The following is a 13,565-nucleotide window of genomic DNA, read 5'->3' on the forward strand; positions in this document are numbered from 1 at the left end:
ATGAAGCTCTCGGTGGTTATTCGAGGGGAAGTACTCCCGACTTTAACTTTTGAGGACAAAGAGCCAATCAGACAGGTTGGAGAAAAAGCTCTTAAAACGTACAAGCAGAAGTCGTCGAGCCTCGTTGAAAAAGATGAGAAGGTCTATGAAATTCGTAAAACTAGGAGTGGGGCCATCCTGGATCCATTCGACTATATCAAACAGGTTTTGAACGATGACGATTTTGTATCCGTTGGTAAGCCTTTTATTTCGTGTATATTTAGAATCCCAGAGATACTCTCTGTTTTATTTTATAGTTGCTACGTTCCACCTTAGATACTCTATAAGGTTCCACCATGTATTTTTATGATATCCGATATCAAGATTTTCTAGTTCTTGGTCCCAGGTTTTGAATTTCATTGGAATGATCTCTACTTGTCGCCAGAGGACTCCTTGGATTGTGAGCATTTAGTGGACCGTGCTCGTGACACTAACCCCCTCAGCCGCATCAGCCGCACAACATCAGCCGCACAATTAGTTGCAACTCTCGATGCCAACAGGCTGGTAATGAATTAAAACAGCGTTTTGAAGAATGAAATGCACAAATAAAGTAATAGGACCTTCTAAATATTGCACATATTAAAGAGGAATCCATTCATTTCTTGGCGATTTTATCGACAGAAGCCGGGGATAGAAATTCATTACGGCTGCTGTTTCATCGATTCGAAAATGATACCGTAGATGGCTAGAGAAATGTTTGAAATGTTTTCTATACGCTGAGATAATAAAATAATACTGATGGCATCAATATTGTGACATTTAGGCGGATTGAAAGTAGGTTGCCATTCACTTAAAATGATTAACAAAACATGACCATCATTTTGAGCAAGGGCTGATTGGACGCGGTTAAAGCTTACGTCATCAAGCGGGTTTTTTTGGCTCACCGTAGGGGAGTCTATACAACACCGCAGTGTCCGTCGTCCGTCGTGGTCCGTCGCCCGTCGTCGTATCCTATTTCTAAAACATTGGCACGTTTCTTAACCGCTAGGGCTATGGACTCAAAACTTTGTATGCATTAAAACTTATCCCTAGCCGAAGATCCTGCCACTCCAAAATTCTGGTCAGGGATTACGAAAACAAGCCTGGCGGCGACTAGGATCACGTAGGGTGTGGCTTTGGTTGTGGGTGTGGGAAGGAGGGGTCTAATGGCATGTTTACGCAAGTTGTAACACTACGCACTCATCGCATTTGTAGTCGAAACGGTCAGCGCCATGTAGCGGAAAAGATGGGAACCAGTCTAATCAACTGCCTGGGGAAACCGATAAAGGCTAAAGATAGAATGGGTAAGAAATGACGGATTTCCCCCTTAAAATGGCCTTAGCATTCTTCAAAAACTGCCCAGAAACTATACAACCATTCGTTACAATTATTTAGCTGAATTCGTTACCAAAAAAATACATATAATTCGCATATAATTCTATCTGACACGCATTTTTTCGTTCATCATACCGTCCTGGAATTTGGGGATTCCCCGACAAGCCAAAAATAGATTTGCAAGAAGAACAACGGATTTCCCCCCTTAAAACCACATTCACATTCATCAGATACACCCCACAAACTATACAGTAACACATAAACATAAGATATAACCATTCATCAATTAAAACAATTATGTGATTCTATTTAAAACGACTTATCGTTGACGAAAGGAACTAGGTCACAGATTTCTGACCGATTATAATGGACACTTACGTGATCCAATAAAATCATTTAGAATTAGGCCCCCGACAGCGGCCGCCTCAGCGCCACCACGCGGAGCCTAATGGTATCAGGCTAGGAGCACGGTGGCTGGGACAAGACATGGTGATTTTTTCTTTTAATGACGACGTTTATTTTTTATCTCAGGTGTCTGAGTTAGTAGGTCAGGCGCCTGACTTACAACCTCTATATCCAGGGGTCAATGCACTCCCCACGCCCGGTGGTCCTCTTATACCCCTGGACACATCTTAAACTCAAAACTCTGTGATTAGTTAATGACAATTTACATAAGTATCGATGACGTCACTCGCTGTCATTTTATCATAAGCTTATGATAATGAACATATCAAATTTTAATTTTGGTTCTGATAATCATATGAACAGCAATCCAAGCCTCCAATGGGTTGAATTCTCGCGCTTGACCTTTGGTGATAATTACTGTGTTAATATCCCCAATGTGGCAAATAAACAATAAATTGCACTCAAATATTTTACACTAAACTAACTAGAATATCAATGACAAATATTTACCATTTGCTGCATGATTATTGTGAATTAACTGCAACAAAAACTTTGTCATCAAGATTACATGACAACCACGTGGATTTGTTTACACGGTGGTACTATCTTAAGCAGGTTGCAAAATATTGTATTACAATAAGCGATAAAGAATTTATTTTAGTATGTTCGTACGTGTCTTTATTTATGTCTACCATAGGACGTGTTCTCAAATTAAAACTTATTTGGTGGGCCACAAAAATGTTTTCGACAAGTTGAAGCAGTAGTGACACGTAACGGCCAACTAGACGGGTCAGAGGTCAGACATACTACGCCCCCCCCCCCCCCCCCAATTCTGGCGGTGACTCAGCATATGACATAGGCGAGTATCCAGGGTCTAAGGTGCAGCCATTTTGAATTGCTAATCAAGTAGACCCGTGATGTAGAGGTTGCCTGACTTTAGACTCTTTCACCAGTCTCACTCATCACAGAGACTGGTACTTGACGGCAATTCACTCGTCATGAACTCGATTTGGGGGCGTAAGCTTCTGGTGTCCGGTCATGTATTTTTCTGTGGGATGGGTAACCTCGATCCAAGTGAATAATCTGCAATACCAGAGCGGTCGGTATGATAGTGCATACACTGTGTGCACTGAAACTGCATGGCTCGCCTCGGGCAAGTCAACGAGTCTTCCTCGACCCTCCGCTGTGCGGCGGATAGGGTCGAGGTTACCTGTACTAGCTAAACATCTTTCCGTACGTTAAGGATGAGGTGACCTTTATAACCTTTTAGTTACATAGTCGTCCTTCAGATGGCTTCACTGTTTATAAGATTTCAAATGCCTCCTTGAGTAATAACCCCCCCCCCCCCTCCCCAGCCTGGCTCCTAGTTATAACTTAGAGTTTTAGCAACCTCATTCTGAGCTCTACCGACTTACAATGGCATCCATCTTGAACTGACCAGCCTCGTTTTCGTCCTCAAAGACACCTGTCGGTAAAAAATCGAACTAAAATATTTATGAAATGGACAGAGATTATGCTACTGAAGTCCACTTATTTCCCAGAAACTTGATGTTAACTACACCCAATTATTTAGATGAAGAGCTCGGAATACAGAGCTACCTCAGAAAGACAGAAGATTGACCATACATTATGACGATATAAGTGGTGTGACAAAAGAAATGTCACCAGGCAAATTAAATCTAAACTTGATCTACAAAACAAGCCACACAGTTCTCTTAAGTTCTTGTCATCACAATAAAAGAAGTTTTGTCTATTCCGTAAATAGAGTTACCTTTGCAAGGCCCTTAAATGCTCTATAAAACTTTCGAAGATGAGGCAAATGCACTCATTTGATGAGCCAAATAATCGGAAAAGATCAGAATTTTAGCAATGCCAATGGCGCCAAAAGCGACCACACGAGGAGAAAATAGGTGGCGCCATCTGAAAATACTTAAAGGCCGGATACAACCGATAAAAAACAGGGATTTTCCCAAAAACAGACTGGAGACAGTCACACTCTGTCGCTGTAGCTCGAACTAAACCGAGGCTGGGGGACCAGGCAACTCATCAACAGATTGATAATTCTTGCATCATCTTCTTTTTTAGTCTTGGCGAGTGACCAATTGAGCCCAGCAACAGGACCAGCAGAAGGGCCATACGCAGGAGTCGAAGCGTATCCTTTTTGAATAATGACTGATGATGATTGATTCACTCTGATTTAATACCAGCAACAGGCCTTTTGGCTGTTGTAACCTTTACAAAGGGTAAAAACCACTACATTATCCTACCGGTTTACCTATGCCCCGTGCCCACGTTGTCCCATACAATGCACTTCACAGAAAATCACTTACGGTTTGCATCTGTTTTAGCCCTTCTATATAAATCTATTGGGAATGGGATTTTTTATAGCGTCTGCCTTAACCAAGACCACAGACCTGAATTTGTTATCCCTGCAAGAGATCAGGTAAGTAGTTGTTTCATTCCTTTCAAAATACACGTAGTATTATGTCTCGGAATCAAAAGGGTTCCGCCACCTGTCCGGAACACATCCCAAGACGCATGAAACCCGGGACGCATAGAATACGGGACACATATTCTACTGTTAACCTAGAAATATCTGTCGCCATTTTATTTGGCAGTTTCGTCTGATTGCATCTTTTGATGTACTTTTCCTATAGCATCATTCTGACAACACCGTAGCAGTAATTTCAATCAGATTTTAATTTTTTGCGGCCATAAAAAGTATATTTTTTGCGACTTTCTGCAAATGCGAAAAATATAAGGCAAGCAAACATTTCCGGAATTCCATATAAGTTCTTATTTTCAGTACATGTTTCTTGATGGGAATAACTTGACCACAGATGACCTTATCCGTCTCGGAAAAGGCAAATTCCGGATCAAGGTATGGCGTACTTGTACTTAAAAACAAACTAGAAAAAAGTACCCGTGGGCCAATACCACGTTTGGTGGGGATTGGTTCGTTAGTTTGGTTGCAATTAGCCGGTGCATGTAGCCTTGACGTTTTACGTTATGACCTTGACCTTTGACTTTATGACCATGATCTTTGAAATTTTCAGTTGTGTACGGCATCACAACTGGAATAGGGGAATTTGCCAATGTAACACTTGAACCAGGAGAGCTCGTGTACGTATCCGTGTTTATTTACTATATCTTTCAAACTCAAATCAGGTTTTTATTGTTTTTGTGAGCCTAAAAGTGATTGCCTTGTTGTCTGAGATCGATATTTTTCCCCATTAGACTGAATTCTTTAAAATGTGTGTTAATTATTTATATAATGCCAAACACGATTGAAACTGTGTGGAACTGAGAGTAATCAAACATCATGGTTTGGGGTTCAACTAACTGTTTAATGAAACCACCATATATATAATATGCGGACAATTTGATTTAACCAAGACCTTTTGGAAAGAGTTATCCCGCAATTCGAATGTATAAATTTCTACTTTCAGTGAACTACAAGAAAATATCATCAGATCTCATGCATCTGGTAATCAATATCCGAGTTCAGGTCTGATTTCTATGTAAATGGAATGAGAGGATTGGCTTCCTTGCCTAATAGACAGTTAAAATTAAATGTACTCAAAATGTGATTTTCAAAGACTGGCAGTTTTTTTCCCGAACATCCCAATATTTGATTATTGATGTAAATTATGTTTCAGGCGTCGGACATCCTCTCAGTCCAGAGAGAACACGCATGCTGTTGGCACTTCGGATTAATATCCTATCAAAGGGACATTCCGGCATCTCACCCGAAACTTTGCACCAGTTTATTGATGCATTTAATGGTAAGTTGTTTCCCTTTCTTTACCACTGAGGGTCCGAATAGCGTTTGAATGAAGGTGACTTTATTCTGTAAATGTTATTGCTCAATGGAAATTATTAATTGTTTCTGATCTTGTTTCCATAATCATAATAAAGCGCCATGCATATTCTATGTAGCATTTCAGTAGGTCCTGAATGATCAAAAGAAGGGTGGCTTGTGTTGGTTAACAACTTGGATAGACAACGACGGTTGGCGGCGGCTGTGTTTACTTCTATCTGAATGGGTACCGTAGATCTATTAGACATCTTGTTACAATCAGTACTCAACAGCTAGAGGTGGTCGGGTTTAGCCAAAACCCCGCACATTTAGCTTCACCCCCAAGGTATTTGGTGAGACAACTAGATGCCTCCAGTTCGGTATCCATTCATTAAACTAAATTTGGACGTTTCTCTTTCTCCGTTCCAGCATCCTGTTTGCCTTGGGTTCCATACAAGGGCACTGTAGGTGCCAGTGGAGATCTTACCCCCATGGCTCACCTTGCTCTTGGTATGATGGGGGAGGGAAAAATGTGGAGTCCTGAGACTAAATGGGGTGAAGCCGGACAAGTAAGTTCAGTTGTTTTATAGTAAGGAAATGGAGAATTGACAGTCTTACACCATTCAAAGTGTCGAGAAAAACGAGGTCCAGCCCAACATGGAAAGGCGATCAGGACCACGTGTGTAAAGGCAAGAAAAAGGTTGTGTCGAAAGCTTATGATAAAGTTGTATTACCGGTACCAAAAATATATAAGCGAGCCTTCTATGTTTTTGCCGGTACTGAAATTATTGATCAGCCAACCATTCTGACTCGGGTGTCAGTTCAAGAACTCACAAGTTTTATTTTCTAAATCTCTACTTCATAAGCGCGCAGCTACTATGGTTAACGTGCATACGACGTATCCAATGTAAACAATGTTTCTCAAGTCCATGGGCTTAAATTTGACTTAAAATGGCCGCCAGAAGAGATAAACGTGCGAATGAGCAACTCGACTATTCTGAGCTCCGAGAGAGAACCACATGAATATTCACACTGTTTTTTAATCACACTTCAATTTCAGGGGGTTTACCCCCCGACATATCTGTTTTGATTTTTGAAACTTTAGTAATAATATCCAAAAGATGCTTAAAATGGATATAATCCCGAATTAATGAAGCAAAAGACGGGCAGGCGTTTCGAGATTTATTTTGAGATTTCAATAAACCTTTTGAACGAATTCCACATGGGCCGTGGTGGGATCCGAAGACACCTCAAGGAGGAATGTATGTTTTTATGGGGTACCATTGGTTTTGCAGATCTTCTGTTTTTTTCTAAAGAATAATCAATATTCGCTAGCAGGCTTTTTATGCTCCCAGGTATGAAGAGGGTTCTATGTTCCTCGAGTTTTTTGTTCATCAGTCTGGTGTTCCTCAAGAGTAAAGTGTCTTCAAGTCTCTTGGCCAGCAAAAACCCTTTCAAACCAATTTTTTATGCATTAACCATTCGGCAACATGTTGGTTGGGAAAATCTGATCCCTAGATCCCTGACCCCTTGAATTGGTTGCCCAGGTACGACCACAAGCAATTGTCTCAAGGAAGCCACCAGTGCGACCTCTTGGGAGTCTTGCCAATATCATGCCAGTGAAAAGGAAGGGTAATGATGGTTGAGGGTTGCAGTTAGGGTACCATCAAAGGAGTACCTCTTCCTCGCTCTGGGTTAAACGTGTCAAAGGGCTGCACCATCATGAAGGTTTGGGGGTTCTACTCGAGCGCCCCAGGGTAAGCAGCTCGGAAGGACTTATTGAGAGGCCAATAGGGGGTTTGAGGGGCCTTCCCCCCAATGCACTGGCTAAAACATGTCAGAAGGACGGGGGTTGGGAGGGGAGGGGCTCACCATGGCGACAGTTGCGCGAGTTCAATAGAGCTTGCTCTTTACATTAGAATGTGCCAGAGTCCCAGACTACGATAGTCTGGACACCTTTCGGGGAGTGGACATTTTCCATTTCTTTGCCGGCTATTATGACGATGGAGTTGAGTTACTGCTAATGCGATACACGGAGAAAACTGTCTATCAAAACAAAAAATTGGCGGAAGGAACTATAGCAGGGTCCCAACCAGGGGGTTTGGGGGGTTTCCCCCAACCTAAAGGCGCTGCGCGCTTACTAGGGCACTGCACTGATAATATTTCGGTACTTCATATTGACATCTACCCGATCGTCTCACAAGATGGAAGCACAGAGGACGGATGAGACGCCTGTTACACCCGTCCTAAGATTAAGGTTTTTGATACTCCTACGTCATACATGTACATGTATGTTCAAAAAATATCGCGAGACTGAGTATATTGAAAACCACTGGTGCCAGGATGGTGTTCGTGACACGATGCGGACATGGTGCATCCTCGTATAACCAGTGGTTTTCAATTCATTCGATATTTCAAACTCCTGGTGAAAACATGCCGATCTACCGTCGTCGTGCGTATGTCCATCCTTTACCGCCGATAAACTCCCCCTGATCGGCCGTCAGAACGGCTGAATCTCAGGATGACATGCTATGACGTATTACATGCAAATGTGACATCAACCGTCCGAGAAGTAGAAAAAATCAAATTATTATATAGACATTTAATCAAGCATGGCAGACATGACTGATCATTTCATCCGTCCTCTGTGCTTCCATCGTGGGAGACGATCAAGTACTAATCTAATTGACAACCTCATCAGATGTCCCGTAAAACGTGTTGATTTTTCGTACTTTACAGGTCCTTAAAGCTCACAACTTGAAACCAATACAACTAACCGCAAAGGAGGTAAATCATTACACTAAACAATGTCGTAGAAAGGTTATGACACATAAAATTTTCATGTCAGTCAATGACAGTATTGGCAAGTAGAATTTTGCACCAAGTCTCAGAAACTGAAATGTCAAAGCTGAAATGTAATATTTCATTACTTTTTCGGTGATTGAACGAGTGTTAGACCATAAATTGTTTCATAACAATCAGAGGTCAATGCAGAGAGTCAGAGTAGCGTTTTACGACATATTTGATATCTATATAGTAATGACTGACTTCATTATTTTCGTTAGCCTGATATGTTTGTGACTTTCACAAGAGGTGGAAGAATCGCGAACTTTAAGGGCGATGCTTAACTTAATGGAAAATGCACCTATTCGCAGAAATAAATGGACGAAGAGTCTGAAAAATGATGTTTTCGGTATCATATACGGCCACAAAAAAGTGGTTTGTAGTATTAGCTATTGTTTCAGGGTGTGGCTCTCATCAACGGTGCTCAACTCATTACAACTCTTGGAGCAGAAGGTAGGAATTCACAGTTTTTGAGTAGGCCGCCGATCCCGGTTTTTTGGCATAGGCCTACTCCGTGCGCAGTGATAGTGTCATGAGGCTGAATATCATCGCTACTTTGGAGAATGGTTATTTGGTAGACCTACAAGCCTATAGTTATTTAGCTTGCAGTTTGGTAGCACTGGAGAGCTGGAGACTCATGCATTGCATTTGTGAGTCTGCCTCGGGATTGGCTAATAGTGGCTACACATTGGCCACCTATATCGGTGGTTAATACTTAATACTTAATAGAACAATTAAAACCTATCAGTTTATTCCGAGGCGATGATCGTGCCACGGCAGAATCCTTTCGAGGAAAACACAAATAAAATCGTTAAGAATTAGGCCCAAGGCAGTGGCCGCGTGATGCCTTATGGTACTTGGCTAAGAAATCTTCAGGCCAAATGTTCAGCTAGTAAGCATGGAGCATTATCAAGGGATAGTGTCAAAAAAGAAAAACGTTCAGGGTAAAATAAGGTATAAATTAAAACTTACCTTCAGTTAGTTATCAATACAAAGTTTCATTGTGTATTCATGAACGGCCAAAGTGTTCGTACCACTGTTAGTGTGACGATGAATGTATGATATTATATGACATTTATGATGATTCTACATTAAAGGTATAACTGTTTGGCGCCAACATGTGGGTTTAGAAGGTCTAAGTATGCATTAAGACAACAATTAATCAAAAAAAATCGATTTCTTTGAGTTATGACCCAGATAGCATTTGACCTACTTATATCTGAAAAATAGGTTACTATGACCTTTTCATCGGTGGCCCAACAAGGAATCGGCAAAGCATAGAAATGCATCTTGTATACGTTTCTTCCACAACAGTTAATTGCCAGGCAAAAAATTGAATGAAACATGAAATAATAGTATTCCAACAATATCAGGTATAGATTAATACATATTTGATGATATACATGTATATGTGTTGCTGCACACCAATTTAACATCTCTATTGCCTTCTATAGCTGTTGAAAGGGCATCATCCATTGCAAGACAGGCAGATATTGTAGCTGCGTTAACCATGGAGGTCCTGAAAGGCAATCCAACAGCCTTTGATAGTGGTGAGTGTAGAGAGTCCAATTAGCATAAAATTATGCCCCTTCAGACTTGACTTGACAGAGAATAGGCCATGGGCCCAATCCAAAAAAGCAGTTTTTTGTGGCAACGTTTCGGGGGCAGTGTGAAAATGTCTTTGTGATGAATTAAGTGATCACATCACAGTAACGTACTGGTTACGGGTATGTTATGCGCTACGTACGCAACAAGGGGCAATCGCGATGATTTGACACATATACTCTACATGTACCCTCAGGTAAACATGGTAAAGACCATATAAGCTTACAGCTAAGCGAAAGCAATGATGGAGTACATTTTAATAACCACAGTTAGGGTATTTATAAATGGGTCCACTTCAAAAAAATTGGGTCAACTATGAGCAATCTATGGCCGCGATTTGATCCCAACTTTCACGATTCACGATTGGGAATACACCAAATGTGCGAAAATTCACACGACCTCACTCATGACGTAGGTGCAACACATGGGGCAAATTTAATTCAATTCAACTTTCTGTCTTATATGAGATCGGTTATTAGAGAAACAAACATATGGCACAAATGAGTTTGAGACACAACAATTTCATGATACTAGTATTCGCTGTTTTGGCCTTCACTTCTGTTCTGACTATGGTGAACTACCGTGATCATTGATTCCATTGATATGCAGTTTTAGTATGAAACGTGAAAATAAGATTAGTTTCCAGTAGGCCTTATTTTTGAAAAGCGTGCATGTTAAATTTAAACAAGATAGATAACATACGCGCAACACGCACTGAGGTTGCGCATTTGCGTATCCTGTGCGCAGGGTAGCATGTAGGCTGCGCGCAACTTACGCGCGCATTCAGGGATATAAATTGTGTAGCCACCTTATACTGATCACGACAACAGCATTTTTATTCTGCACCCGCAATATTGTCACAAATTCAAAAGCCAAGCCTCTTTTTGGATATGGCCCTCGACCTTACACAAACTAAGATGGCTGTTTCAAATTAATATCGCTTCTCTGTTGTCACCTCTGTGTGTTTACGTGTTCGATGCTGGTAAGATCAGTTCCTCCGGTTTTAGAGAGGGCACTCAGTCTATTGCAGGCTGTTCCGCTTTCTACCTACATCACATTAGAATTCCCATTAACATTTGATACCAAGAGTCGACTGAACCTGATCGCCAGTTGGGGTTCCACAACAACCCAAAGCCATCTTGGGAATAAGACGAATTCCATTTGCGTGTGACAGCTCATGTCCATTGGTAGCACTCCATTATTGTATCTAACAGTGCCTTGTAAAGTTGTATGACAAATGAAACCTATTCCGCAATTCCAGCCATCCACGCGGCCCGTCCCCACAAAGGCCAGATTGAGGTAGCCCGTCGATTCCGCTCGGTACTCCCATCGGAGATGCATCCCTCAGAAATTGCGACTGATCATAGGAAAAGGGTCAAGTTTCTCGCCCAGGATGCGTACACCATCAGATGCTGCCCCCAGGTGCACGGGATCGTTAATGATACAATTGAGTTTGTCAGGAGCACCCTCACCACAGAGATGAACAGCGCCACAGATAATCCTGTATCCTTTTACTGTTCCGATAGAGTAGAACGTTTCAGTCTATGAACAACACAATTTCGACTGACAACGAATAAAAATGTGCATGCACGTCTTCATAAAGTATAAAACGTCTGCTTGTTTACTCTTGTGTGCTGTTGATGATTTAGTCACTTTTTGGGCCCCAAAAGTCTTGTAGAGATGGAAGCTTTCAACTGTGAATATCTGCGTTTGTTCAGGGTGATTCCGCTAATTCTAACGCGACAAAATCTAAAATTCCATCTCCGAAGAAACAAGGATCAAGGTTCGGGTTTAACCAGGCAGAGGTATTGATTGTGAACTTCTCAAAAGGTTTAGTGAAAACTGTAAACAATGAATCAATGCTACAATGGTACTCGTGACTTGTGCGGTGTGACTCAGTCTACTCCCCTCTGCACAAGGTTATGATCTGGTCAAAAGCAGGTGCCAAAAAAAATGGCATTAATTCTTTATATTTTGCCGAATTTCAAAAGGCAGGTGTTGCGATGTTATCTCACTTAAACACTATCCATAGCAGAGGTTACGATTTTGTCACGTTCGATTTTTATATTTGTGACCTCTCAGCCATACTTGAAATCCCATCTCGACTCTGCTGGTGTTACTTTTTGGAATGTTCGAATGATGTTTTCGACCAGAGGGAGCGGTCGTCGTCAAAAAAGATTTCGTCTAAAAAGGGTGCCCAGTGTTTGATACAGAAATGGTATATATACTTAGATACATATATCATTACCATCTACCAATCCTAAAACTAGAGAAATATTCCTTATTATCCCTCTCATGTTGTCATAGTTTGTGCAAAATATGCCCACAATAAAATGCACCGTGGAGAAATGCTCGAGATGCGGCTAATGGCGTACACATTATACGGCGGTAAACCCTTTATTCTCGCTTTCCCCAACTTTCACTGCCGCCGAGTACAGGCAAAGATGACATCAAATGCTAACTTAAAATTGCTCTGAGACCTTTCATTTGACACTTAACAATATAAAATACTGTCAAAGTCTCGAACCATGAGCCATACAGAGTGCAGTGCATTGGAATCCACAAAAACCCACTTTATAACGACATTTTGGGAACTAAGTATCAAATGATAGGTATTTTCTCAGAGCAATTTAGGTTAGATGACAGCTGAACACTTGGGCAAGATAAAGTAATAAACGGTACAACCGTGTGCAAAGGGGAGTATACTGGAGTCCAGATATTGACCTATTTGATTGAGACTGAGAGCTCTGACTGCACACTCTGACCTACAATATCACGTGCCGAATTTTGAATTTGTTTTATAACGGCGTATCTTTCCCTAACACATGTGTATAGCTAGTATTTCCGGATCGCAATGAGATCATTTCGGCTGGAAACTTCCATGGAGAGTACCCTGCCAAGGTAAGTTGTCACTGTTGAGCACTGTAACATCGTAATCACTGACAGTACGAGCATCACCATAGTCGATCCTAATCATTGTCAAGAATATGAAAGCTAAATCGATTTTGGGGGACTATGCATGAACAACAACAGTTACAAGGTATCATTTAAGAGCAATGCAATATTAAATGCCTGGTCCTGAGCCTCCAGTCCGTATCAAGCATCATCAAGTCATACGCGAGTTTCTAAATGGAACCCTATTGCAGGCACCTTTGTACAGTGGCTTGGAAGGGACATAACAACTTTTTTTTCCAAATATTATCTGTGGCCCCTCACTTATTATCTGTGACCCCTCACTTATTATCTGTGACCCCTCACTTATTATCTGTGACCCCTCACTTATTATCTGTGGCGCCTCATTTATTATCTGTGACCCCTCACTTATTATCAGTGACCCCTCACTTATTATCTGTGGCCCCTCACTTATTATCTGTAGCCCCTCACTTATTATCTGTGGCCACTCACTTATTATCTGTGGCCCCACACTTACTATCTGTGGCTCCTCACTTATTATCTGTGGCCCCACACTTATTATCTGTGACTCCTCACTTATTATCTGTGGCCCCACACTTATTATCTGTGACCCCTCACTTATTATCTGTGGCCCCTCACTTATTAT

At 41.4% G+C, this 13,565-nt stretch overlaps 2 protein-coding genes across 2 annotated transcripts in view; both read left to right on the top strand.

The window, feature by feature from the left end:
* On the top strand, nucleotides 1-4,841 carry LOC135490867 (histidine ammonia-lyase-like). Its single transcript, XM_064776428.1, has 5 exons — nucleotides 1-235; nucleotides 3,844-3,910; nucleotides 4,171-4,201; nucleotides 4,565-4,639; nucleotides 4,815-4,841. Exons 1-5 carry the CDS (start codon nucleotides 1-3, stop codon nucleotides 4,839-4,841), a joined length of 435 nt encoding a protein of 144 aa, XP_064632498.1.
* Nucleotides 4,821-13,565, top strand: part of LOC135490658 (histidine ammonia-lyase-like) — a 24,015-nt gene continuing 15,270 nt past the window's right edge. Inside the window, exons 1-9 of the mRNA XM_064775976.1 lie at nucleotides 4,821-4,881; nucleotides 5,208-5,245; nucleotides 5,418-5,543; nucleotides 5,987-6,126; nucleotides 8,297-8,344; nucleotides 8,803-8,854; nucleotides 9,856-9,951; nucleotides 11,268-11,509; nucleotides 12,842-12,907. Coding sequence (XP_064632046.1) covers nucleotides 5,453-5,543; nucleotides 5,987-6,126; nucleotides 8,297-8,344; nucleotides 8,803-8,854; nucleotides 9,856-9,951; nucleotides 11,268-11,509; nucleotides 12,842-12,907 — 735 coding nt within the window. The 5' untranslated portion in view covers nucleotides 4,821-4,881; nucleotides 5,208-5,245; nucleotides 5,418-5,452. The remainder of the gene's footprint in view (nucleotides 4,882-5,207; nucleotides 5,246-5,417; nucleotides 5,544-5,986; nucleotides 6,127-8,296; nucleotides 8,345-8,802; nucleotides 8,855-9,855; nucleotides 9,952-11,267; nucleotides 11,510-12,841; nucleotides 12,908-13,565) is intronic.

Source organism: Lineus longissimus, chromosome 7 (assembly GCF_910592395.1).
Source record: "Lineus longissimus chromosome 7, tnLinLong1.2, whole genome shotgun sequence".
In the NCBI taxonomy this organism is placed as follows: Eukaryota; Metazoa; Nemertea; class Pilidiophora; order Heteronemertea; family Lineidae; genus Lineus; species Lineus longissimus.